A 27,638-nucleotide genomic window follows, 5' to 3' on the forward strand; every position below is an offset into this window, starting at 1 on the left:
GCGGAGGAACCCCCAGCCAGCTCAAGCACTGTCATTCTTCCCCTCCCTCCCTCCCTCCCTCCCTCCCTGTCGTTCCTCACTCCCTGTATCTCTCGCTCTCTAATTCCTGTGCTCCTTCTCTTTCACCGCCACAGCCATCAGGATCCATCCTTCTCTCGCCATCATCTCCATGGTTCCGCAAGGCACCGAGCTCGCTCCCTGAATGGTGTTGGAGCTCTCTAGCATCTCAAGGGGTCGGTGCAAATCCATGATGCCATAGTGTCTGCCAGGCGCCGCTTCAACTGCTTCTGCTTCTTTACAGATGTTCCCATTTGGATTTTAAAAGCTTCTTCGTTTCTCCTGGAATATCACCCGTTTTGAAAAATTCCGAAACCTGCCTTCTCTCACTTCACTCAGTGGAAGCTGCTGCATCTCTACAGACTGACATTACATTGTGTGGGATTTATCTTTATTCTTTTCTTTTTCTTTTTTCTTTTTTCTTTTAAATGGACACTAATTGCGCTTAGCTCCTGAGGGCTCTTGGGCAAGACTTTGCGATAGGGGTGGGAGCAAAACACAAGCGGGGTGTGTCGGATTGACACAAGCGGGTATTCCGTAGAAACATCTCTCTAGGAAGCTGCCTTGGATTTGGTTTTACCCTCACTTCATCTTTTTTTTTTTTTTTTTTTAGGGGCACATGGACTGTGGTCACCAAAGCAGCCCCTCTCTCTCTCTCTCTCTCTCTCTCTCTCACTTTCTTAGCCGAGAGCGTCACATGTAGCATGCCACAGTTTTCCAGCGAGGATCCCAAAGCATGCTGGATGTTAACTTACAGCTTAGACACCTTAGGGTAAGCCACTTTCCTACAGCCTGATGATGTGTTTGCCTTTCGTTTGTTTAAAATTTGCATATTATTTGATCAACTCCAGCCACTCTAGATGGTCACGTATCATCTACATAAGGTATTTTTTCCCCATTCCGAGCTACTTTGTTCCTTTTTCTTCAAAATTGCATAAAGTAATTTTCGACCGCAATTATCTCCGAAGGAAGGTGGGGGTGCAGGGGGGTGGTGGTTAATGATTAATAAAAGAGGTGGGTGGGTGAGAGATGGATTTTTACGACCGCGTTGAACCATACTGGCTTTTAATGAACGCTATTCCGAGTCACTGCTTAAAACGACACGAGTTCAATTTTGGAGAAACGTTAAAGCGTCAGGGCGTCGTGTTTCGTTGTTGTCAAGGATACCGTGGTAGGTCATGAAACGAAAGGGTCCACATGGACTAACCTCTCAGCTGCGTAGCCAGTGTTTGGTTTAATCTATGACAGACTTCCTTCCTCTCTTAAATCTGTTATGAACTTGTCATTAACGTCTAAAGTGGGAGACTAATGGAAGACGGAGGAGCGAGGCTCTGCAGACGAACAACAACCGAAGCGCTGTCCGTATTGAATTGTGTTTTTCTGAAACATTTGACATGGTGGTCTGACATGCACAATTTCCCACCCCTTTTTTTAGATTAGGGTCCCCTTGACAGGATAGGTGAGCATCAAGAATATGGGCACCACAGTCATCACCTTTGAGGATGTGCAGGCACTTGAGGTCAAAGAGGAACGGGAGGAGTCCATCTTGGCCCTGTTGGGCATCATCGGCACATTCCTAAACCTCTTTGTAATCGTTTTTGTTTACATCTATACGACACTGTGACGTCACACGGCACTGGACACAAGATCTCTGGATACCAACCGTTTGGACAGGAAAGCTTGATCGAAAGAGCCCGACATGAACGTCTTTCCTAAAAGAAGAAGGTGTGACCTGGTCTGCCCGGCTCAGGGTGGAGACGAAAAAGCCATATTTCCGCGACAAAGTCGTGAGTCTGACAGATAACAAAGGGCTACGAGCATGGCAGTTGGATAAGCCTCGAATCAGGGTGAAGGCGGGCAGATGGACACAAACAAAACCACAGGCAGGGCTGGGTCCTCTGTGGCTAGACACGAAAGAAATTCCTTTTTTTTTTGTGGGATTTACGATTTAGAAGATGAGCAGAGCAAAACGACCTTGGGACGTTTTCATTTATTTTATACTTCATTTTCAAAGACGTTCTCTCGAAGAGCTTTTAAGCTAATGTTTCGGGGCGAAATGTGCAAGAACTGCAGCTCTGAAGTCACTCTGAAAAGACCAAATTTGACAGGACTTTGTGGTAAAAATAAAAAAAGCCTAACTCTAGGGCACCTGTCAAAAAGTATAATTCCACACAAATGTCATCTCCATGTTTTGCAAGATTCTGTAAGTGATTATTAACAATCTCAAAAACATGAACCATAAAGAGTTTGAGGTTGGTGTTAAGGGAAAAATGTCTGATCGAATAGACATGAATGAAAGTGTAAAAAAAAAAAAAAAACACTTCATAAATATTCATATTAATTAATTCATTTGAAACTGGACCTATCTTCTTCCTTCCTTTTTTTTTTCTTTTACTTCATGTCTAATTTCAGCAACCAAGTTGTGGAAGTGTTTTTTCTGGTACAGTTGCTGGTTTTATTTCAAAGTGACTTTGAAACTTTTCCTGTGTATAATTTTTTTTTTTAAATAAATATTTAAATAATATTTTATTACACTGTGAATTATTTTTGTGGAATCAGTATGAACTGCAGGGGGAAAATTCGAGGTTGATAACAACTGTTATTTATATACAAAAAAAAAAAAAAAAACTATCGCTTGCAATGATAAAAATTTTGCTACATTTTACTGCCCACGTCAGGAAAAAGCAGCCCTAAAAAGCCAATTTTAAAGCCAATACATAAAGTTAGAATGTTGGCCAATAAGACATTATTGAAACCATATTAGTCACTTTGTTTTGAGAGGACGACTTAATGCTTGGACATCTACTTCACGTACACGAAAGCCAAGAACATCATGTCATTGGTGTGGTTTTATGAGATTAAAGAGGGCGTTACACTGGCACCTTGTTCTGAACAGTTTTTTTTTTTTTTTTTTTTAAAGTAGGTGACATCATGCCGGTCATTACAATGGCCGTTGCTGATAGGCCAAAGAAAGTCAACAAGGGAGTACTGGCATATACCAAAGTTTGCATAAGTAACAGTGCAAACACTTTGTCACATCAAGGACAATTGGACTGGTTTAGTATCTTGAAGACGTTTCACCTCTCGTGCAAGAGGTTGCTTCAGCTCTCAACTAAATGCTGGTTAAAATTCTGGTAGCCTATACCAGAAGTCGAGAACTTCTAAGGAAAACATATTCAATTAAGCCTATTCTTGTACAACAAACAAAAGAGACATTTTAATCAAGTTATATATTATCAAAACTTTTGGCTAAACACTTCTGTTCAACAACCTAAATTAAAGCCTTAAACTTTGCAAATGTTAATTTTTTTTTTTTTTTTTTTGTAATTTGCAGACTCTTAAATCTTATGTCTGAATTCTGTATCTATTGGCGTCTTCACTGTATCTGAAATGATCATCAACAAATGCCTTGCATCCCTGAAGTGAAGTTTAGGTTGCGATTCAACAACTCTGACCTTTGACCATTGACCTTTTCTATTAAAAACAATTCACATAAATATGTGTTATCATACTGGTAGCATATAAGTAGGTAAATACCACCATCCACATTCACATGTGCAAACAGAAAAGTGTTAGGCAAACTGTTCAATCCACCTTAAACTAATTAGATTTAGTGCTGCACTGACATTTAAAAGTGTTATCTCGAACTAATGGTCCAGCCTCCTATGTCAACATGATAGAGGGCCAAGCAACTGTAATGCACTACAAAACGCTTTGACACGACACTATTGATTCATGTGGAGCAATGTGGATGAAGGGACAGGGCCAAGGATCTATGGGCTGGAGAGGGAAATCACTGGAGACATGAAGGCCTGCTTTACTGCGGACAAGGTAAGACTAAAAGGGCAAATACCAGGTTTTTGGGGCAGTCGGATAAATGAGCGTCTATTTGAGGGGGGGGTTTTATTTCAACTGAGGTGATGTTGATGAACGGCAATGACTTTTCGAGACATGCTGTGGCAAATACACATCCCCACAACCCTGTTTTTAGACTTCAGAATTTTACTTTTGAGACAGATATTTGAGAGGGTTATTCAACTTTGTTTGGTCTTAAAAATGAATGAAAAAAGATACTGGTCTATGATTGGTGATCTCTGATCTGAAATTTTCTCTCAATCCAATACAGACAGATACATGAAGAGCACCTACAACCGACAAGTGAAAAAGCAGAAAAATGCACTTTTCTATCCAGATACAACTGCAACATTTACTTAGAACTGGACACAAATAGTTGTCACTAGCGTCAACGTATCTGACAGGCTAAATGCTTCTGATGGTGAGAGCTCGGACCAAGCACTCTGCGAAAAAATCAAATTGTTTCCAGATGATCTAGACCGTTTATAGCTACTCAATAACAATCCTAAAACAAGCTGTCAACAACACTCAAACCTCTCTGGTAAAAAATTGTTACCGACTTTGATCAAATGTTCGGAGCATTCTTTGATGAAATCTACAACGTCAGATTGCAGAGTATCAAAAACACAAGTAGACAACGGACAGTGTCTCCTTCAGTATCAGGCTCATTTTGCTTATGATTTCAAAGACAAACACTTAATCACGCTGCAGCTCCCCCTAGTGTTTCGTTTAGGACTTATTTGTCGAAGACTTCCCAATAGCCACACAACCAAACCTGCTACTGCCACGTCAAAAAAAAAAGAAAAAAAAAAGCATGACCTGAAAAACTAAATAACAAAATCTACAGGTCAACAGGTGGCCACCAATGGGAACATGTGGGATAAGCATATTCTACGGCAACAAACAAAGGAGAAATTTTAATCAAGTTATATCATCAAAACTTTTTTGGCTAAACACTTAAGCTCAACAACCTAAATTGAGAATATTGGTGTAATACCTGGTGTAATACTCGTGTTCATCTTCTCAATACTGTCAACTTGTTTCACAAACTTTGAACTAACAGACGTGGGGTGCCTACCTGAGTCGTTGCGGAGATAACAGACGTAGGGTGCCTACCTGAGTCGTTGCGGAGATAGGAGGACATGGCAGGGATGAGACAGGATTGGCTCAGCAACTCTTGCAGCACTGCAGGCAGCGCTGAGGTGTTATGAGCTCTGGTGTCTGCTGAAGAACCATCAGCGCTAGGACAGCTACAGGAGCCCGCTGGGTTGATGTAGCTCGCCAAGACCTAGTAAGGTAAACAATGTGAAAATACCTTCAATGAACTACATGAATTCAATGGCAATAAAAGGAGATGTCACACACACAACTTTAAACCTCTTACCTGAAGTAGACACGTGACATGTTCTTCTTCGAGCCTCTGTTTAGTGAGAGCCTGCTCCACGTCCCAGCCAGAGGCAGTGGATCCGGTGCCGAAACCAGTTCCTTTGGCCCAATACAGCTGCTGCTCCTCGCTGGTTCCGCCACCATGACAGCTTGACATCTGAGGCTGCAGGTGCAAACATGAGTATGACAAAAGGATACACAAACCACTGCAGCGATCATTATGTAGATAAAGGGCCGTGAAACGTTTTCTTCTAAGTTGGAATTTTTTTTTTCTTAAACATCAAACTATTTACTCAGGTTGGATATTTGGGGATGATTCTCGTCTTTCTCGCTTTCAAAACGGTGCGAGTGAGTGACTGGTCTCGTCTCACTTTTCAGCTCCAATCGCAGCACGTGGACCGTTGTGTCAAGGACAGTGACTATCGCTTTAACAAGGCTTTGGCTCTCTTTCAAGAAGCCGGCCCTGTGATTGGTACTGAGCTCTGACAACTCCATAAATCCATGGAGTAAGGAAGCCAGAGCAGGCAACAGACTAGATTGGTCATTAGCATAGCTGAACAAACATGGCAGCCCTTCACGACGGGTCAAAACACAGCTTTCGGAGAATGGCGTCTGGTTTATTACTGTATTTGATATTTTCTCCTTCTTCTCGCGAGTTTGTTTGTTTGTTTTACATGATGCATTTCCTTTTTGTTCTTCGGGGCTTCCTGTATATTGCGGGGGTTAGGTGAGATCTGCTGAGTCATTTAAGATAAGTCTGCAGTCTCGTCACCAAGCAAACTTTATTTCTACTGTACGTGTTAACTACCAAGGGACTGACGCCGATTTGTTGTTCGCCTCTTTAAATATTATAACAAAAAAAAAAAGGAAATTGAATACAAAATTAAATATATAAATACACAGATATAAAAAATTAAATTAAAAAAAATCATTGAATTACATCAAAATGGATCGGTAATTTTTTTGTTAAGATAATTGTGGTTTTAGTTTTATATATTTTTTCTATGTATTTAATATTACAATATTCCTCGGACGGGTGTCAAAAACAATGAAGAGTTATTTTCTATATTTCAATGGATCAACAGATTATGTCTATTGTATCACACATTAAAATTGGAGTTGGAATATGTGTGTGCATAGGTGTGTGTGTGTTGGTATAAAAGTTGCCAATATGTTTCTGGCTTTCTTCCATTCATCTACTTAGCTCTCATTTAGCACTTATCATTGGGGCAGAATAATTAAGCCATTTTTCAGGGGCTCACTGGGAGATGCAAAAGCAGCGTTTCCCATTAATCACGCCGACTGTGGGCAGTCGCCGGACTAATTTGTCTCTCTAATTTGACCCATCACGGTTTTATAATGAAGCGGGGTGTTTTTGTACAAGTATATACACAAGGCCTCTAACTTTGTGTTTGGCAGTAGTACTTTGTTTAGGAGCTGTAAAAAAAAAAAAAAAAAAAAAAAAATCACACCTTTTTTTAGTTCGTTGCTGACTTAGACACGATTACCACAGGTCTCTTACTTTGTGGAGGTGACCTTTTTTTTTTACTTTTTCTTTTTTTTTAATTAGACATAACAGAGATTATATATTTTTTTTTGGAAGCCCAAACTAAAACACAGGCTGCTGACAATTACAAAAGATAAGAATTGAATTAGGCCACTTTTAAGGCGGCATATCTAATTCAATCTGACATCTTAAAGGTACAGTATCTTAAATATGTTTTAACCTCTTCATTTTCTTCCCTTCCATTGTTTCATATCATAACAGATGATCAATTGAATAAAAAAAAAAAAAGATAAAAAGTCATGTTTGTAAAGCGTACATTGAGGACGTTGGCGCCAAAATTTGCAAGGAGATAAATCTTTGTAAAGCGTACATTGAGGACGTCGGCGCCAAAATTTGCAAGGAGATAAATCGCTTTCAACTCAAGGTCGTTAATGTTAGAGGACGCCATCGTGTGATTGTGTGCGCGTCCATACCTCAGAGACGTTGGTGTTGGCGTTGGGATTCCGGGGGGCGTGGTGGCTTAGAGCAGACAGACAGGCCAGTATGAGGTGGATAGCACCGATCTCCAGAGCCATACGTCGCAGCAGCACGCCGTCGTCCGTGGTGAGGGGAGTGCTGCTGAACAGCGCACGCAGGACGTGGAACGGCAGCGTGGGCAACACGTTGGCTGACGGAGACTGCAGTATGTGACCTGAGAAGAAACGAGAAGAATTATTATTGCAAATAACAATATTCATTACAGATGGTTATAAATTAACTGCCAATGTCAGATCTTTAAGGGCCACACGATGATTTCACTCAAGCAATTTAACTAACAAAATTCATATTTTGTTCATTGTGACATTGACTTACTGCCCTCTCCATCGTCTGTGACCCCGAGCACGAGGCGTAGTAGACACTGAGCATGTTTTCTCTCCTTCAGCCGCATAGCCGGGAAGTCGCAAGAAGAGACCGAACGCCGCTAGCGAATGGGCGGGGATCGGTGACATGGTCTGCACCGACGACGATGACGAGGACGAAGACTGGGACTGTTGTTTGTTGATGGGCGGTGGCTCGGCGGCGATTGATTCCGGAGCCTCGTACACCAGCTCACCCGACTGCTCTATGGTCACCCACTCAAACTGATCACTGTCCTTGGCCTTCTCTTGCGAGGCCGAGGGCACCACTGGGGCACTGACCTGGAAACAACAAAGAAGGAAGAAGGAAAGTGAATTATTTGTTGATATTTGACACAGACAAATGTGACCTCTGTTTTTAACCCATCACCAAAGTGAGCAGTGGGCAGCTTTAAGCGCCCGGGGAGCAGTGTGTGGGGACGGTGCCATGCTCAGAGCACCTCAGTGGTAACTTGGCAGCTGGCGGACTCGAAACCTGAAACCTTCCGGACCTAGTCCGCTTCCTTAACCACCAAGCCACCACTGCCCCAACAACGTCTCGAATGGTGTTGATCAACGCAGAGTAGATTTGAGTCTGTACTGATTTTCTTTAATGACCACTTGTAAACAAACCACTGCCTCTGTTAAAGGATTCTGTACTTTTTTTTTTGTATTCTGGATTGACTAACAGCGTATTGTTGTTTGGTACTGAATACTTTGAACTGTCCTTGTTGTTATAAACTCACATATCATTACAACTAAAAACCTTAAGGAAGTAATGACAAATAGAAACCTAATGTTAAACCAGCACTGTGTTAATACGTTGCATCGCTACATGACTGTGTGAATAGAGTACGGGCAGGATGGAACAGCTGGAGAAAAGTGTAGAAAGAAGAGCTACATGACCGTGGCGCTCACCTGTTGAATGACATCAGGGTAGAGCATAGGCAACCTCTCCGCGATGAGGGCCAAGCCGCCCATGCCTGCGAAGACCTGCAGCGGTGACTGGATCGGGTTGGTCTCCAACAGTGACTCATCAGTGGCAGCATCCAAACCTTCGTCACTGGCCATCATGGGTTCATCTTCAGGGCAGCTGTTCAGTGTCTCACAGTGATCCACTGTAAAGAAAGCAAAGAGAGAGAGAGAGAGGACATTTTTCAGTGGGCTGTTGTACTGTGTTGACACTCATACACTTAAATGATAAAAAGGTTGGTTTCAAATGGTAGATAAACATCGAGGTGTTAAAAAGGTAAAGTACATCCATCGGTGATTCTGTGTGAAGAGCCGACTTAACAAGACAGTTTTGGGCCTTGAACCAGAAGTCAGATTCAAGGCCACTTCCCTCCGAGTTCACATAACTTTCAAACTTCTGTAGGTTTTCACGCCTGCAAACAGTGTTGCCGTAGAGTCGGATAAGAGGCGTGGGCATCAAGGACACGCAAAGTAGCACTAAAGCGATGACTGACAAAATGAAGGATGAAAAGGCTAATCGTGTTCACTCAATCATAGTAAACAGACATTACCGTGGCATGGCTGGGTTCATACTTATGAAGATCTCTGGGGGATTGATAGGCCGCCTTCCAAAAAGCTACTTACTGTATCACCTCAGCGAGAGGAGAGAATCAGGTAAATGATTTACCGCTCGGCTCTCTGCACTACATATTTTCACGCTGATGAATTAAGCAGATGCTGCGATGCTTTATAAAAGGCTTTTAACGCTGATTAGTGTCCCGGCATTCCAAAATGGGATTAGGAAAAGCTTCAGATTTAGGGAGAAGCATAATGAATGAACCTATTCTTTCATACGAGCGAAAAACCATGAAGACAAATGACATTACGCAGACTCCCTGGGTTTTTTTTTTTAAACGGAGGTTTCACAGAGACATGTGCCACAAGCTCATTGTCTGAAGGACATGGACTCCTTCACAGTGATTGATGCAAGAGGTTTGAATGATTGCTTACAACGTACATAGATCCATAAGGGTCTGATATGGCGGAGTCTATATTTTTAAACCTGCAGCATTATCAGGAGTAAGTCCCTGCAATTGCCCTTCATTTATCGTCCCGAAAAAAAGGGAGGTTTTTTTTGGATAATAAATTTGGTAAATAGAGATAGTCAGGAAAGTCATTTAAAATACTTGTTCCTGAACCAGTTCAAGGAAAATTATTTGGCATCGTTCAGAGAATCAAACGCTTGATGCCAAGTTCAACTCATCCACTGGGCCACTTGTCAGTGTTAAGTATTTCAGTACTGCTGTGTGTACTGCTGTTTGTTAACCAAGCAGCTACGAAGACGTATTTCTGTCTTACTGTCTCTGTTCATTACCTAATAATAATATAGTAAGATCTGGTTAGGTTTTGGCCGTGTGGTTGAAACTATGCTTGGTGTAAAATAAAAAAGCAACTGCTCTGTGACAACCACTCACTAAGAATACAGGATGAAGCAAATACCCAAAGTTGTCATTTTGGGACGCAGCTCGAAATTCAGGTTTTGGTTGCCGTTACTTCATTCTCCGTTCTCTATTAATTCCCTGAGGGAAATCACTCTCTAGGCATTTCAGCTATCAAACACCACACCTAAAGGCTAAAAGGACCGTGGAACTCCACGTTTGTGTACCTTTCTCGGTGCGCAGCCTCTTGAAGGAGTCAGTCTTGGAAAGTCCAGGGTCAGAGATGACCTTGGAGCCCAGTTTGACCGTCAGGTTGATGGACTGGTAGCCCTGTGGCTGCTTGCGGTCATACAGAAGCGTCAGTAGCTGAGCTAGAGTCATCTCAGGTGGAAGGGGTTGACCTGGGAGGGCAAATTTAAAAAGGTCAAATTGTTGTTGTTTGACAAAACACCAATCTCCTGTAAGAAGACAACTGTAAGATGTCAGCAGCACGTCCACTTGGGAATAGTACACGTAGTACCTGGAAGCAGCTTGTGGTAAAGGTGGAAAACGGGCACACTGATGGTTTTGGATGATGAATCCACACCAGATGACGCATTCAACTTGTCACTCATCACACGTCCTCTCCTGGACGGGGGACGAGGGGGAGTAGAAAGAGCCCGTTTGGACTGGGACTTCAAGCCTGGTAGAAGAGGAAGTAAATATGATGAATGCAGAAACAGTGGAGAGTTGTTGTAGCACTGAGCACGTTGACTAAAATGATAGGATTTTTTATAGTTGTTTGTTACTGCAGTGCACGTATACTCGATTCACATTATAAAGTGATTGATATTATGAGGGGCAGTGGTGGCTTAGTGGTTAAAGAAGCGGACTTGGTCCAGATTTGGTTGTGTGCAGTGATGTGTTCCTTTATGTCAACACAACTGTGCAGCTTTGAATGGCACTGTCCCGACACACTGCCCCCCAGGCGCTTAAAGCTGCCGACTGTTCACTTTGGTGATGGGTTAAAAGCAGAGGTCACATTTGGTTGTGTGCAGTGACGTGTTCCTTTATGTCAACACAACTGTGCAGCTTTGACAAACTCTTGAAATAAATATCTGCTTTTACTGTAAAACTCAAACCTGAACAAATAGGGTTAACAGTTAAGAGGGCAAACATATTACCAGATGCAACAACAACACTGTAGTTGTCCTGGAAGCCACAGTCAGCTTTCATCTTCTCTCTCTCCTCGTGGTTTTTCTTCTCCTTGTCTTCCTTCTGCTCGTTGATCAACTTGGCCGTGATGCTGGGAGTGTCTGCGAAATAACAAAACACACAGTAAATCGCGGCAATGATCTCAGAGCGAGACTTTTCAACTTTGGAATAAAAAACGTCTTCTGAGAGAAGGAAAAAAAAAAAAAAGCTCTTTTAAACTTATGGGCACCGGTGTGAAATTCATTTACTTTGGAAAAGACATGAGATATCTGTGTTAATAAGTACTTTTTTGAAGGTGAAAAATATTCATATTCAAACGGGCTTAAGACACATATACTTTAGCCATATCACGCATATGCAATGTAATCATTTGTTATCTTGTTGTTTGCAGAGTTATTTAATAATAATAGTAGTGTTTTGTCACTGTACGGATTCATTGATATAACCTTCACATTTAGCACTATGGGAACACAACATCTGCAGACTCTTCTCCGACTCTAATGCTAGAAGCAGAACATTCTTAATGACAGTTCAGGGAGAAAGTGAGTGTTTATTTCCAGCTAACAACAGCAGGTAACATAATATTCAGAAGGAAAGTCAGTGTTCCAACTTCAAAAAGTGTCATCACTGAAGAGAAAAGTGAAAGGAGGGTCCAATTCTATCACATGCTTAGACTTAAGCAATACCAGCTTTGAGCGTCATGTAATAACATGTATGAAACTCAGCAAATTGTCAGCTCTAAATGCAAAGAAGAATATTTGCTTTGAAATATGTGTCAGTTTGTCTTCGTCTATTTAACCAGAGTAAATCTTTAAACTTCAGTTTGTCCTTTTACCAATAATATGTACTTAAATGCATTAGATTTGAACAACAGAAGAAGTTTGATCATAAAAAAAGACATGGTAGAACTGGGGAAAGAGAGCAGAGTTAAAAAAAAATTTAAAAAAGAGAGAAAGAGGTGTTTTTTTTTTTCTTACCAGAAACCCGGTCCAGGACCTCAGCCAACGTGGTGGAGATGGGCAGGTGGAGGGTGCGATACTTGTGTCCTGCTCCATACATGGGATGTTGAATCATATGGCTTGTGGCATTGATGCGTCCTTTGTACAACTGAGCACAAGTGGAGATGAGATGGTAATGGGTTAGAAAATATATTGAGTAGTTCAGGAATATTTTAGTTCTGAATTAAATAAAAATAATAATAAATAATCGTGTTGTGGTTATATTAGCTTTAATTAATTAATGTTAATATTTCAAATGTGTCATTCTGTTACCATGGTACTATCCTTGGAGGTAGTAAGGATTTTCTTATTAGAAAAAATACATACAAGTGTCTAAGCCAGCATCAATATGAGCAGATTAAAGTTGAAGGAGTGCAATTCTTATTGTTGCACTGCCCCACTGTGGTCACAAATAAAAACTACATCCATAATTTGTGATGGTGATTTGCAATGGCTCCTCTGTTCTGATTCTTAGTAATTTACGTAAAATAACAGCATCACCAGTTGAAGACAAACAGGAAAAAAAAAAGCTATTTTTTATGCAGTGTTCAATTAATAGCTTTAAAACTCACCGGACATGGAGACTGTAGGAAGACGGTGACCTTCTCGTCCTCCAGCATCAACTGCAGAAATAGTCGTCTGATGAAGCCTGAGATATTTCCAGAAATTGGAACGTTGCCTCTTTTGGGTGCAGACTGGAAGACTTCACAGAGAACCTGTAGGAAAAAAAACATAACAATATGGGTCAGAAAATAAATGTACGGAAATTTAAAAAAATGAATCCTGGATTTAGAAAATAAGTGTGTCCAGACCTGTGCCATGAGCCGCTGATTGTTTGGGTGACAGGAGATACACTGGAGGAAGAAGGCCACTGTGGCATTCTCCAAAGCCGTCCGCTGCTGGGTAGTGAGCCCACCTGATTGTCCAGAAGTGTGCAGAGAGAAGCGTGACCCTGAATGATGAGACGAGGATGGAGAAGCTGCTGCTGCTGCCGCCGCCGCCGGTCCGTAACTCAACTGACAACCCGAACTGGCACCAGCGCTGGCACTGGAGTGGCACAGTAGGAAAAGCAAGGCCGTCCACAGCGGGTTGACCTCAGGACCACCCAACCAGTCTTTCATGGCGTGACTGTTTCCGACCTCGATGAGGAAGCGCAGCACTGGCGCAGCCAGCTCTGGAGCCAGAGGAGGCCTACTGTGTGAGGAAGCGGAGGACGAGTGGTAGTGGTGGTGGTGGTGTCTCCGGTCAGCTTGGGCAGAAGGCAAGGGGAGATCTGCACTGGCCAAGAGCCCGACACAGAATTGGGCTAAACTGCGAACTAACAGCGAGGGTAAGCCTGAGTCGAGCAGCTGCTCTATCGCACTTGGAGACTGGGAGGCGGCCGCCAGCAGGGTCAGCTGTGACTCCGACAGATTGGTGGGGCATCTGGCATGTTTGGAGTCATCCGTAAGTCCTGATGCGCTAGCGTTGGCGTCATGCTGTTTTTTGCCGTCGTCAGTCATGGCGTGGCGGCAGTGCTGCGCCTGAGTATGGCTGGCATTGGACACTGAGACGACACCCATCCAGGACATCAGAAGGGAGAAGTAGCTGGGGTGGATGTGACACATGGCACACAGCAGGCTGTCCACAGCCTTTTTCAACACGATGTTGCACGGCAATGACATGGACCAGTTGTACAGCAGTCTGGAAGAGGGAACAACAAGAGTGCATTAACATTCTGTCAGGAATCTCCAGTGGTTTTAGTCATAGTGAGAGATGAGAATGTCCCTAAGTCCCTAAGACGGACTGTACAGCATGATCAGTGTAAGACGTGCGGCAGCTTTGGAAGAGTAACTCAGCGCCATCTCTCCGTGTATGTGCACTTACTCAAAGAGCTCCCGATTGAGCAAAGCAGGCAGATCATAGTCAACAGGCAGCTCGTAGCTGTGCCACAGGATGGCTGCGACACAGTGCAGGTGGGAGGGTGAGGGCATGAGGAGGCCGTACTCCCTAAGAGACGTCGAGGACGAGGCACCACCGACTGCCGAATACCCCATGGGCCCAGTCAACTTATGAGCTGCCACCCGGGAGGAGTCATGGACCCACTGAAGGAGAGCCTGGATCCTGGAGCAAAACATATTAATATACAGCTTATGAACACAAGCTAGAGACACGAGACGACACCTGTAATTTCTCACAGTCATCATCAATCTCCTGAGAGAACGCGTTATTTGTCGTATAAACAGGTTGTTCGTTTTTACCTGTCTTTGGTCCCTAAATCCTGCGTGGTTCCCAGTTGGTACAGAATGTCAATGGTAGAATCCGAAGAAAGACCATTCAGCCGGCCAAAGAGTAAAGGACTGTTTAGATCTACGAAAAAAAAACGGAAGCAAAAAGTAGAAAACAGAGGTGAAACACTACAACAAAGAGGAAAAGACTATAAGACTGCAAACACATTTATATAAAGAAATGGCAGAGCTGGTTAAGATGTCACAAATAGAGTTCTACAGTAGTAGAAATGTCTGATTCAAAATAAGAATAGATTAAAAATGTATTTGGATTTTTAACTCTCTATTTCATTAATCTGGTGCCTGGAATAAGGGGCAGTGGTGGCTTAGTGGTTAAAGAAGCGGACTTGGGTCCGGAAGGTTTCAGGTTCGAATCCGCCTAAACATTTTGTAGTTCACTTTCTTTCACTTTCCTTAAATGATCAAGAAAAGATTACGTGCTAATGAGCTACGTTGACAAGGATGTTTTGTGTGTCTACAGCTTTGAGCTGTAGATATCATCCCTATTTAACCTCCCTGAAACTAAGATACGGCTGCAGCTGTGTGTGACCTACTGGCTGGATCGGTACCGGACGCAGCACAGTTTCTCAGTAGAATGTCAATGAGCTTGAGTCCGATGCGAGTGGACTGCAGGCCGATCTTGACGAGCACGGCCTCGATGTTCGGGGAGTGCATGCCGCAGTAGGGTGACATGAGCAGAGCTGCGCAGGTCTGCAGCAGGTTGGCAGTGGGAGCTGCAGCGCTGGCCATCATGGCTTCCAAGTCGCTGACGTGCGTTAGGCAATGGTGGAGGAGACGCAGCCAACCGATGCTGTAGAGAAGAAAGTCAATTTAAATTGATACAAGCCTCTGTAATTTATATTGTTTTTCTAATATTGTTGTTTTTATAATGTGTTTTTCCTCTTGCTGCACTGTAAACTGAAGGGTTTTGACATATTACAGATTTTATATTGATCTGAATCCTGGTTCAGCTTTACCTGGTTTTTGACACCTGGTCCTCAGACGGCAGGAAGGGGTTGTTGACGGTTGCAGAGGAGGTGTTACCGAATGCTGTCAGGCCTAGAAGTTTGATCTGAGACAGACCCAAAGTACTGGCGTCGCGAGGTCGGTGCAACCTGAGACAAACTGCTGAGGCGACCTCTGCCTTCACCAGCTGGATTTTTATGTAGGTCAAACCGCTGGTGATGACCGGTGTAGACAGCGGCAACATATTGACCCCGTCGGCACTGATCTCCACAGAGACCGATGATGGGCATGCTGTTAGTTAATGGAGAGAGAGAGAGAGAGAGAGATGATGAAGTTTCATGAGAACATCAGTGGATCATTAAACAAATCACAAAGATTAAATCACTTATGCTGTACTTATAATGCAACATGTACGACATTATTACTCACTGGCTAGAGAAGCAAGGTGAGGCTGGATATGGAGCTCCTTTAGCAACACAGCAGCAGGGAGATGAATGGTGAGGTCACACCAGGCCTCCTCTGGCAAGAAGATGTAGGACCAGGCTGCAGAGCGAGCGCGACGGTGAGGTGGTGTGGCCTGGAGGAGGACCTCTGCTGGCTGTGCGGTGGGGCTGCTGGATGTAATAGTACCTATAAAAGAGCAATTTGTTTTTTTTTTTATTAAAACAAGGAAGATTATACTGTTTGTTTTTAAAAATCTAAATCCAAAGATAAAAGTACCTAATGGGGCAAAGTTGTGAAGCCCTTCAGCATTGTCCGGCTCTGAGGTCATCACTCTGGCTTTGAGGTTGCCATCTGTGGCCTTTCCAGGGCCCGAGTCCAAGAACTTCATGATGGTGGAAACCATGCTGCGTGCTGTGTTCACAATCGCCCGTGTGCTGGTCACCATGTTGTTGCAGATCAACTGTACGCCACCTATGTCCGGACAGAATAGACAACGACTCTAGATCAGGCGAGGGCAAACTTTTTGACTCGCGGGCCAAAATTTGTCCTAAAATTTGACAGTGGTGAGAAGCAGATGGATGGAACTGAGATAAATGACATGTAAATGTCATGCATTAAGGGTAAATGCTACAATGCTTTTATCATTTTCTACGCCATCTATTGGGGAAACGTGGGTAAAGTATGATGATAAATAAAGATACAGATGAATTATATCATTTGGAAAAGTTTGGCGGGCCGGATTAGAAAGCTAAACGGGCCTTGTCCTTTGTCCATGCCTGCTCTAGCACAGGTGATAACACTGTTCACATATTAGGGCATTAATAACTTAATCAAATTAAAATAGCCTTTTATCAACAGGTTATTATTGTATATATGTATGTATGTTTTGGAAAAACTTTTCTCTGTCCAGAGCTTTTAAGAACAGGCATAAACAGAGATCCTTATACGGACAGATGATTTGAAAAGTCACTGTATCTTTCTGAGGTAATGCATGGAGTAACTAGCATTACAACAAAAGAGATCTTTGTGCAAACAGGATGTCTCTGAAGAGATACTTCCTGTTCTTTTACATTCTTTGAATTGAAATATGCTGAAGGGTAAATGTAAAGTTGACTTAAGGAAGCCTTGAATAAAAGCCGTTAAATGCAATCAACACACGTATTGCTGTACAAACCCATGTCGTGAAAAGCCTTGAGAGCTTCAGTCGTGTCCAACACTCGGAGGATGAACCACAGGAGAGGCTCGGAGAGCTGACACGTGGACAGTGAACCCTAAAAAGACACATTTTAGTCGGCTGTTGTATCGTTTGTTTATTTCTGCATGAATTCATAAGCAACAGGTTTTGACGTTTACCTGTCTTCCCATGTATCCACAGGCCTTTATTCCTGCATGAATTCGTTGTTGCATAATTCATTACCTGTCTTCCCATGTATCCACAGGCCCTGTATGTCAGAATGGGTTGCAACATGACCTGGACCGAGGTGGCTCTTTTACTCAGAGTGGAGAGAATAGTGAACAGGCCGTCACCAACCGAGATGGCATCGAGACCTCCGTGAAAGTTTTCATGTTTGGTGAGGTGGAGGCCACTGGCTCCTAAACACCAGAGACGACAGTCAGCACATCTCACACACACAACAACACTGACAGAATCCAAAAGGAAACACTCTCTCTCTCTTCAGTTTTCTTACCTATAATCATGGCCATGGCGCTGCTGTTGCACTGGCCCAGAGCTGACAAAATCTGGCTCATGATCTGCTGATTGGCCAGAACCAGGTCGGCCACACTGGCAGGAGGGCCGTGGCTGCACGAAGATCCACCGCTCACACTCTCTTTGCTGCCACAGACCTTCTCTTCATCAGACACGCTGCTGTCTGCACCCGCACTGCAGGCCGGCGGCAGCCGTCCACTGAACTCTCTGTCCCCAGACAGGGGCAGCTGCACCAGCACGTTGACCAGTTTGAGGAGGTCAAACATTAACTGATCCCGCGTTGTTTCTCCGCAGACGGCCTTTGCGTCTCCCGGACGGATGACGTTTGCGAACAGGCCGCCGAAACAAGCCCGAGCACCGACAGAGCTGTCCGAGCCGCTGCGGGACACGACCTTATCAGAGCAGGTGATGTAGTGATGAACCAAGAAGGTGATGGACTCGATGACAGAGGAGATGGTGGCCACAGACACCACCTCGAAGTTTTGCTCCAGGGTAAACTCCAGCAGCTTCACTTGGGCATCCAGTGGACCCTGGCCAGACTGGAAAGGACCCCTGAGTGAAAAAAACAAAATCATCAGCTCCGACATTGACCTTATTGGATATTGGATGTGAGATTGTGTATGGTAGATATGTGCGTATGTTATTAAAATTCTGCAATGGGTTATAATGGAAATATCCATAACATAATTGAGCTGTCCTTGCTTAAATATACCCATCAATTACGTCATTGATCAGTATAGTGAAAGGACAAAAAAAAAAAAAACTGACTACATACTACATGCACGTTATCAATCCTTTCGTAAAACCTACCTCTCGGTAGACAGGATATGCATGAGCTTGAGCAGGAACTCGCTGAACATTTGCGGACAAGTGGAGGACAGGTGGACCTGCAGACGGCTCAGGAACTCCTGCATGGCCTGGGTGGCGGTGGGCCCCACCTGGGAAGTGTGTTGGCTTGTACCGTTGGTGCTGCTGCCTGACAGGAAGCGTACCAGAACATGTACCAGGTTGGGATCAGAGACCATCTGCTGCGCTGTGCTTTCTTGAGAGCTCATCCCGTTGCTGGAGGCTGTGTGGTCAAAAGAAAAGAGTTGAAACTGGGATATTGTAAAGTGTAAAAACAGTTGCTATAATAAAAAGGTAGTTTAAAAAAAATCTAAAATAATTGGTAGACATAACCTAACAAGTAAACATGAAAACACTTTTTTTTCAATGTGTCATTTAAATCTGTATATTTCTCAATATTCCATCATTTATGTCCATTATAATTTCATTTCATACTCAATTCTAAGGAGTTTTATCCCTAAGATATTATCAGAAGGCTAAGGTGACAATTACAATACGAAAATTGACCTCAAATATAATGGAGCCTAATTAAGGATATGAAACTGACCGCAAGCAGTCATGTTGGTCATTAGAGTGAGAGAGTGCAGCACCAAGCACCAAGTTCTCAGGGAGGTGTTAGGGTACCACGCCAGCACTGTGAGGAAACTGCTAATGGACGCTGCATGTACAAAAACATAAAAACAAAAAGTTAATTGGGTTAAAAAAATAAAAAAAAGGCCAGGCCTCTACATGTCCAACAACAATTAAAGCCCAGGCCTCTACATGTCCAACAACAATTTTTGACAAGACTTCTGACCTTGGTTGAGAGGAATGGTAGGTACTCTGCTGGCGTTGAACAAAAATATGTCAGAGCCGCTCTCTTCACTGCTGCCACACGTTGTGTTGAGACTGAGTGTTAACCACAACTGCAGCAGGGACTCCAGCTGAAGGAGGAAAAATGTCTTCATGAGCACAAAAAAAAACAGTCAACTGTTTTCACCAACTTCCAAGAAATGTGTGCAACGTCTCAAAGCAATGGAATTAAAAAAAAAAACTGGTCATTTACACAAAGTCCGCTGGTGATGCAGAAGTGAAAAGAGGATGTTCTGACCTGTACGTGATGCACCTGCAGCATGGAGAAGAGCTTGTTAAAGCAGGAACTCAGCATCGGGATGGATGAGGGCTGGACTGCAAGTGTGCCGCCCGGGGGAGAGCCGCCTCCGTGGAGGGCCCTCAGCAGAGAGTCATCAGTTCCATTAGAGTTCTGGTTTACTGGGAGTCAGAGTAAACATATTTTAGAAAGCTTAGGCTGTTGAATACTGCAGACTGTGCTCTCTGTTAGGCAGATATTTACAAGAATTACTAGTGTTTCCATGACGACGCATGGAACTATGTATTACTGTTACTGTGTTACTTAGTGTTTTTTTTATGTTACAAATGTGTACACACCTGTGGATGAGCTTGATGTGAGGGCCTGTAAAATGGAATCAGCCTGAAGAGTAGCCATCATTTTGAGCATCAACTCGGCTTGTTGTTCTAGTCCCACTTCTAACCGTGCATCAAGAGCTGAAAAAAAAACAAAGGTCAAAGAGCATTAAAAAAAAAAATCAAAATATTTACTTAAAAGCCAGTGAGGAAATTCAAATACAGGTCTGGCCATGGCTTACCCTGTGAAACTGACACCGACAAACTCTGTGACCCAGGCTTTTCAGCGGCCACTGGAGGTTTGGCAACAGGGATACCAACCCCACCAATGTAAGGGTTGTACCCGTATGTCCCATAATCAGCACCCCAGTAGTCATACCAAGTGCTGCTTATAGGCTTAGAGGACAAATAAGAAAAGACACAAAGGTCACGGCACAGTCTTAGAATGAAACCAACAATAAAACGATAAGATTAAATCAGACTATATTTATTTATTTGTTTATTTATTTATACGATTAAATCAGACTATATTTATTTATGTTACTAATGAGGGTTATTGTTATATGTTTTGAGGCTGTATACAAGAATATCAAAAGTCTCTGTTCTGAGGGCTCGTGACATTGCAATAGAAATGAATTGTGAAGCTATTTTTAAAATGCGTTTCCTAAATATATGATCTGGTGACGACAAAAATAGCGACAAAAAGTGCCCTCACCCAAATCTGGAGATGTGATGCAAAACAAAAAGTCGTACAACATAACTGTTCTGCTACATTCATTAAGCAGTGATTACCTGTGTTTGTTTGTATGGCTGTTACCAGATAGATGGAACAGAATAACAATTCACATACCTTAAAGACTTTGGCAGCGAGTGGATCTTTTTCCAAATCAATATCTAAAGGATCAATATCAACATCCATCAGGTCTTGTAGCAAGTCAAAGTCTATGTCTTTATCTTTTTCCAAAGATGACAGAGGTGGAGCACCTTTGGATAACGAAAACATCTTTAATATAGCCAAATAAAAACACTAGAAAATAGAGAAACTGCTTCCTTTGATTTTTTTATGTTATTAGAACGGTGATTCCCAACCCCTCTGCTATCAAATGTTCCAATTTGTGTTCAACCAAACGGGTCAAGGTTTTATATTGAGCGAGTAATCCGAAAGTAGAAGATATTTCATTACCGTACATGTTTTGTTTAGGGGTGCGCCGTGAATTTAGAATGCAAAACATGCGCCGTGGCTCAAAGAAGGTTGGGAAACACTGCATCACGCTAATCAAACAGTCAGATCAACGATTATAACATAAATGTACATAACAAAAAAAAATGTAAAGAAAAGAAGTAAAGAGCTGACAGGTCTACCCACGCACTTTGGAACACTGAAGAGTTCGCGGCACCTGCGATGATATCAGGCACCAGGGCCTCATCGATGCTCTCTACCAGAGGAATGGGTGCTGGCTGAGGCTGAGCGTCATCCAAATCAGCGCCCACAGAGGAGGACGACGCCCCGGCCTCCTCACCCACGACTTCATCCATGACATCCAGAAATCCTGGGGACAGCAGTTCACCTGAAATAACAACAAGTTAATCCTCCTCAGAAAAGATCCTGAAATAATATCTTGTGGTTGTTTGAGCAAGTTTATTTTGCCCCACAGTTTAAGCCAATGAGAGCAGAAGTTAGACCTACCCGCCAGTATGTCCTGTAGCATACACGTGAGGGAATACTGCGCCCACGCACCGCCCCAAGAGATGTCGCCTCGGTTGAAATCTGTGCCCACGAGTAGAAGCAGCAGCCGTTCCAGCTGATGCTCAGACACCACCTCACACAGATGGATTGTGGGTCTTGTAGCATTGGCTATCCTTGCAAGGACCTAAGCGGAAAAACAAAAAGTATTGAATTATTAAATATCAGAGTCTCGGTGCGCGGGGCATTTTTGCACTCGATCAGCCTATCAGCCATCTACCTTGCAGACAAAGAGCAGCAGGTCAGCGTGGCAGGTGAAGTCCATGGAGAGAAGGAAGAGGGCCAGCTTCTGCACCACAGATATGCAACGCTCGTGGGACAGCGTAAAGGGCAGAGGTTCGACTTCTGGAGCTTCTTTGGTCGTCGGAGACTCGGTGTCCAGTGTGGAGCGAGGCCATTCGGCCGTCCGCCGCAGACGGATCAGGTCTTTAAAGTGCTGCAAAGAGCGGACATTATGGCATTAGGCTGGACAAGCAGCTCCTTATTTGAGTAAAGCGGCTCAAGGTCCAGTGCTGTGCTGGTTCTTTTTTGTCACACAGTAAACACTCCTGGCTACAGGGCAGAAAAACAGGATCAAGTAGGTTTAAGACATTTTCTCAGGGGTTTTTGAAAAACGTACAGTTACTAGTTATTAGTATGAATTATTTTATAACTATTCCTGCCAAAAATATGTCTTCAGTTTGTCTTATGTATGTCTTCAACGGGAGGGGGCAGATCTGGAAGATATATATAGTTCAGCTGAACAATGAAGATATTTATTTCTACATAATCTTATAGACAAAAACTGTTGTCGTTCTTGAACACGTAGCTATGAACACCGTCCGAAAGTGTGAGGGTGACGTTGTGAGGACATTTGCTGAGATGCAAACCTTGGATGTGGCTTGTTTTAGCTTGGCCTGCTCCACCAGCAGTTTGTAGGAGGAACCTTTGTTGCTCTGGATTTTCTCCTTCTCAATCTGCTCCACCAAAGCTTTCTGCTTTGCTTTCAATAGATTTAACTGCTAAAATAAAAAGAGCAGGATAAATACAAGAACGACTTTTTTTTGATTAAGGTGAAAATTCTTTAGCCACAAGGAGAACATTTTTTTTTTACATTCTGAATCATCCCTTTGTGTATGAAAATTATGCCGTTGGTGTTAAATGTTAGCTGAAGGTGGAATGACACACATTTACCTGTTTATGGTGGACGAGCTGCTTGCGGATCTTTCGTGAGTAGAGTCTGTCCAGACTGCTGCTGCTTTTAGCTGCCCTGGTCGAGTTCTGGGACTGGAGGCTGTTGTTGATGAAGCTCCACTGAATACCTTAAGAGAACAAAACAAAAACAACCAATAGTGGCAGTTAAAAAAAGACAACCTTAAGTCTGATTAAATGAAATGGCGAAAGAATGAGAGAAATTAAATGATAATTTAATATAAATACGTAGGTATACTATATACTCCTTTGCATTTACTAACCTGTAAGACTTCTTTCCCTCTCTTTTCCACCTAGGTGCTTCTTTGAACCGGAGGCTTCGTCTTCTGTACTGGCGACGTAGTCCAATAATCTGGACACCAGCATCACCACCCAGCTTATCATTGGGATGTCCAAAACACCTGGCACAAAAAGACGCACATGAAAAATCACTCCACGTGCTTTATTTTCTCAGGGTGAAAAAATTTCACACGTGTGATGACATCTATACCTTCAGTCCTGCGAAGGGCCGCAGCTTGCGGCTGCTCCAGAGGACAGAGAAGGTTGTCCAGGAGGTTGAGGAGTCCCTCCAATACACCACTGTTACTCAGGGATCTTTGGCCAATGCAGGACAAGAGCATGAACACCCTGGAATACAGAGAAATGTAAAAAAAAAATCCAATGAGTAATTTTCTTTAGGGACTGAACATGACTTGAGCAACAAAATAAAAAAAATGTAAAAATTTTGATTTCATGATACCATCTTAAATTTTTGAGTTTATCTTTGATGCAGCCGGGCAAGTAACAAGCTGTAGTTGAAGTAGCAGAAAGAGTTCCCAAAATGTAGTTATATCTGTGCATTTGATGCTTCGACAAATTAACGGCATTTGTCTTGGTCTGACAGATTAAAGTTAGTTCTGCAGTAAATATTTATGTGATGTCCTGTAGTTGTACGGACTCCAAAAATCACTCACCTGTCCTGAGGAAATATAAGCAGTTGCTCTGAGTTGTACAGCTCCTGCAGGACATTTGAGAGGAACTGGCCCCACCAGCGTTCGCCTCCACAGAGCTGAACTAGCAGAAGGCCAGCGTGAAGGCGAATCTTGGGTGTCCCACTGATACATAGATGCTTGAAGAGCTCCTCACAGGCCTGCGCATGGAAGATATTCTGGAGAACTGAGGGCACCGAGTGACCTAAATAAACAAGAGATTTGTCGTTTACGTTATGTCGACATTATTATCACATTATTTAACTATCAGCAGATGCCAACAGATCTCTGCTAACCATTGTTGGAGTGCAGCAGGCTAAGCAACGTGTCCAGCAGGTATCGAATGATGGTCCTCAGCTGCTCTGTGGATGAGCCGAGAACCAGCTCCTGGGCCTCTGGACCGCTGGCTGTGAGTAGTGACTTGCGGCTGGCGCCCAGCGACACACGTAGTCGCTGCACGGCGTGGTGAGCCAGGTTCAGTTGCAGCTGTAGCTGTATGCAATCCTGGTAAGCTGAAAAAACACGCTGGTCCTCCTCCACCACCTTGTCTGGTTTCCGTAAGAAGTACTGAGCGTTGTTAGCGCTGTTAAGCGGCGGCAAGTCTATGTTTTGTAGAAGGGTCTCCAGTCGATGACAGGCCAGATTGTATCTGGTAAAAAATAAATTAAAAAAAGAGAAAAAAAATGGGATTTTGGTAGATGTGCTATTGCAAAATCTCTGAAAATAATGTAAATCTAAATTCCTTTGTCAGTCCCCACCATATGATTAAATATGGTGTTAAATAATCATGTATGATCATATGTATATGTATATGTTATACATATTTATCTATATCTTATACTCTATTTATATATATAAATATATATAATATTTTAATACTATATATATATATATTATATATACATATTATATATGTATAACACCATATAATATTATGGTGTACTAGTATATATATATATATTTATATGTATATAAAATATATATATAATATAAATTATATAGAAATAATATATATTTTATATATATTTATATATAGATAAATATATATAATATTTGGTATATACCAAATGTATATGGTACCATAATACATGATTAAATAATATATATCATTGTATATATACAATGATATATTGTATGTAATACAATATATTCTACATGTCTTGTATATTTAGCAGTCCGTTTGGTCTATTTTTTACATGGTGTGGACTGGATGGTCAGGTGGGCCAGATTCGAACCGCGGGCCTTTGATAATCACTTTTAGGACATTGACATTGATACCGCGCACACAAGCAGGACTGTACACCACATCTCACCTGCACTGGATGTCCTCTTGCAGAGCCACCATCATGGTCAAGTGCTGATCAATATCTGGCTGAGTCGCTGCCTCACTTTCACCTCGAAGAGGATCGTGGATCAACTTCAGCTCGCTTTCCCAAGGCAAGATGTAGGTGTGTCCGTAGTAGAAACCAAGTGGGATCTTTGCTCGAGCGTTGGTGCTGCCGTAGCGACCGATCACAGTGATCTGGTGTTGCAATGGAGGAAACAAAAAAATTATCCACCGCTGTGGTAAACTAAAAAAAAAACAAAACACAAAAGACGATTCAAATGTTCTTATTTCAGACCTTCATGAACCTGTAGACAGGCGGTGGCAGCAGATCATGAAGAATTAAAGAGTGGGTGCTGATGTCGGTGGCCACGACAAGCCTGCGGCCGTCAACTTCCTCTCCAAGTGTCCAGATGTCAATGGACAGAGAGGCCAGGTCGGCACATGTTGGAATCAAAACATCAGTTAGCAGGACAGGGCGACCAAAGTCCAGTGTTACAAAGCGACGAGCTCCTGGGGAAGGAGAAGAGCATATAATTATTTTTTTCTGTTATAAGAAGGCTTAATTTGCTGGTAATTAACATCTTATATTTTTCTTAATAAATGGGAGTAGTTAATACTTCCAATTACTTAAATTTAATATTTAAATAAAGATTGTGTCTCCTTTAAAAAAAAAAAAAAAGCTTTGACATACCAGAATGCATTCTCTCAATGATGATGGACTGGTACGGAGGAGGCTGTAAGAAGTGAGATGCTTGGGAAATGGCCAACGCAAGGCCACTGCCAATTGGACCCTGTGACAAAAGGGAAGTAAAACACCAAATGACGTTTAATTAGGATTTAAACAGCACAGCATTTGATTTGTTATTCTGATATGCGTCCCTCATTTCAATATCAATTTTCTAGTTAATAAACCTCTGCTGTTCGGTACATGTTTTTACGTATAATACAAGGTACAAGAGGTAAATTACAACACCAACCGGCTTCGCTTTCTGTGCGTTTTTGTGCGCAGCCAAGTTGACGGGCCCGGGATCTATCATGGAGCCGGGGAAGAGGTGAGCCAGATCTGCGCTTAAAACTGCTGACACTGCCTCACTTGGCGGCGTGAGCGGAGGGGTCATGAAGAGGGGTGTGGTTTTAGGGGTTGGGGGAATGACATCAGAGGGATGGATGAAGAAGCCAGGAGTGGAGGAGGGGTTAGAAGGCACGGAGTTGTGGATGGGACCCACGCTGGAGGCAGCTACAGCGGCGGCTGCAGAGGTCGTCTGATGCAGCTTCGCCTCCAGTTTGGCTTTCTGTTCAGAGCAGAGAGATTCTATTTTTATTCCCTACTATATTATAAACCTCAAAAGCCATGTTTTAACATCATAAATGTTCAAATTTTCCATAGCTTTTTTTGAGCCCCGCCCTCTGATTTAGCAACCCCAACGCTCCATGTTACTATAGATAGCTTTCATCAGTGCTCGAAGGACCGTGTCAGCAACTCCATTTTACCTGCTGCTGCAGCTTCAGCAGCTGCTGCTGTTTCTCCTGCAGGACCTGCAACTGCTGCTCTGCTGACACCATGGCATGGGACAGAGACTGGAGCGCCACCTGAGCCGCTGAACCCAAAGCTGTAGACGCTTCACCCACCGGCCCTGTTGACAGGCCTCCGACAGCAGGCGTCACGCCGAACGTACTCACTGGAGATGCGGAGCACAGGTTTAGACAATGGTCAGCCGAGAGGGATAATCTGGATCGACCAGTGACTTCAGAGTAGAATCGTCGCTTACCAGTAAACATGCTCGCATCGTCTCGTTCCACGCGCGTGCCGTCACTGGTGGAGATGCAAGTAAAGTGCAAAGGCTCCACCTCCAGGAGTCCTGTCAACGCTGTGAAGCTGCCCTCTGCTGCCGCACAGCTATTCACCTTTCCATTTCCTGCACACGCAACAATTGAAAACAAATGTTTGAGCCGGAAAAAAAACAAAACAAAACATCAGTGCAGACTTACAGTAGTAATATCAGTATTTTGAGCACTTCTCTCTTTTTTCTCATCCATCACTGCCATAAACCACTAATACTACTGTAGTGTAAAAAATATATGTATTATAATGCATCAAAGGGCAGATGCAAAGACAGAAGACAAACATGTGTCTCAAACATGTCTCAAATATGGGAAATTACTTATGTACTCTGGACATTTAATTAAGCATTACAATGTATACTACTTTAAATTACTCGTACACCTTGTACACTCTGTCCTACTCTCTATTGTGAGCGACATTAACACAGCTTTGGCTTTGACATTAACTACATACCCGACAGAATGTCAGAAAGGTCGATCTCATCAGACTGGACTCCAATAGTGCTGTTGAAGGCATTCTTGCAAGAAGAACCGCTGACCTCTAGGTCGAACAGCACGGGATCAAAAGGAGAGCTGTACAGACCGTACCTGCGGGACAAGAACGGACATTTTTAAACGTTAATGAGCCTCTTGCCGTAGCAACAGGGAAAAACGTTATCTAAGCAACTG

At 43.0% G+C, this 27,638-nt stretch overlaps 1 protein-coding gene across 1 annotated transcript in view; it reads right to left on the reverse strand.

Moving 5' to 3' along the window:
• Positions 1-27,638, reverse strand: part of birc6 (baculoviral IAP repeat containing 6) — an 84,736-nt gene that overhangs the window by 41,448 nt on the left and 15,650 nt on the right. The window contains 44 exon segments of the mRNA XM_008322461.3: positions 5,029-5,200; positions 5,297-5,461; positions 7,279-7,496; positions 7,658-7,728; positions 7,730-7,983; positions 8,599-8,798; positions 10,298-10,471; positions 10,591-10,752; positions 11,234-11,365; positions 12,242-12,371; positions 12,835-12,978; positions 13,075-13,945; positions 14,129-14,365; positions 14,503-14,611; positions 15,084-15,340; positions 15,507-15,786; positions 15,925-16,125; positions 16,216-16,410; positions 17,114-17,210; positions 17,357-17,532; positions 17,628-18,199; positions 18,458-18,716; positions 19,041-19,151; positions 19,290-19,416; positions 19,584-19,744; positions 19,922-20,038; positions 20,140-20,293; positions 20,748-20,881; positions 21,268-21,465; positions 21,585-21,768; positions 21,862-22,077; positions 22,511-22,642; positions 22,815-22,942; positions 23,096-23,233; positions 23,323-23,459; positions 23,786-24,005; positions 24,097-24,449; positions 25,114-25,322; positions 25,423-25,637; positions 25,819-25,918; positions 26,105-26,419; positions 26,619-26,806; positions 26,897-27,043; positions 27,424-27,557. Of these exon segments, the coding sequence (XP_008320683.1) occupies positions 5,029-5,200; positions 5,297-5,461; positions 7,279-7,496; positions 7,658-7,728; positions 7,730-7,983; positions 8,599-8,798; positions 10,298-10,471; positions 10,591-10,752; positions 11,234-11,365; positions 12,242-12,371; positions 12,835-12,978; positions 13,075-13,945; positions 14,129-14,365; positions 14,503-14,611; positions 15,084-15,340; positions 15,507-15,786; positions 15,925-16,125; positions 16,216-16,410; positions 17,114-17,210; positions 17,357-17,532; positions 17,628-18,199; positions 18,458-18,716; positions 19,041-19,151; positions 19,290-19,416; positions 19,584-19,744; positions 19,922-20,038; positions 20,140-20,293; positions 20,748-20,881; positions 21,268-21,465; positions 21,585-21,768; positions 21,862-22,077; positions 22,511-22,642; positions 22,815-22,942; positions 23,096-23,233; positions 23,323-23,459; positions 23,786-24,005; positions 24,097-24,449; positions 25,114-25,322; positions 25,423-25,637; positions 25,819-25,918; positions 26,105-26,419; positions 26,619-26,806; positions 26,897-27,043; positions 27,424-27,557 (8,894 nt within the window).

The sequence above is a fragment of the Cynoglossus semilaevis genome, chromosome 12, assembly GCF_000523025.1.
Source record: "Cynoglossus semilaevis isolate Cse_v1.0 chromosome 12, Cse_v1.0, whole genome shotgun sequence".
In the NCBI taxonomy this organism is placed as follows: Eukaryota; Metazoa; Chordata; class Actinopteri; order Pleuronectiformes; family Cynoglossidae; genus Cynoglossus; species Cynoglossus semilaevis.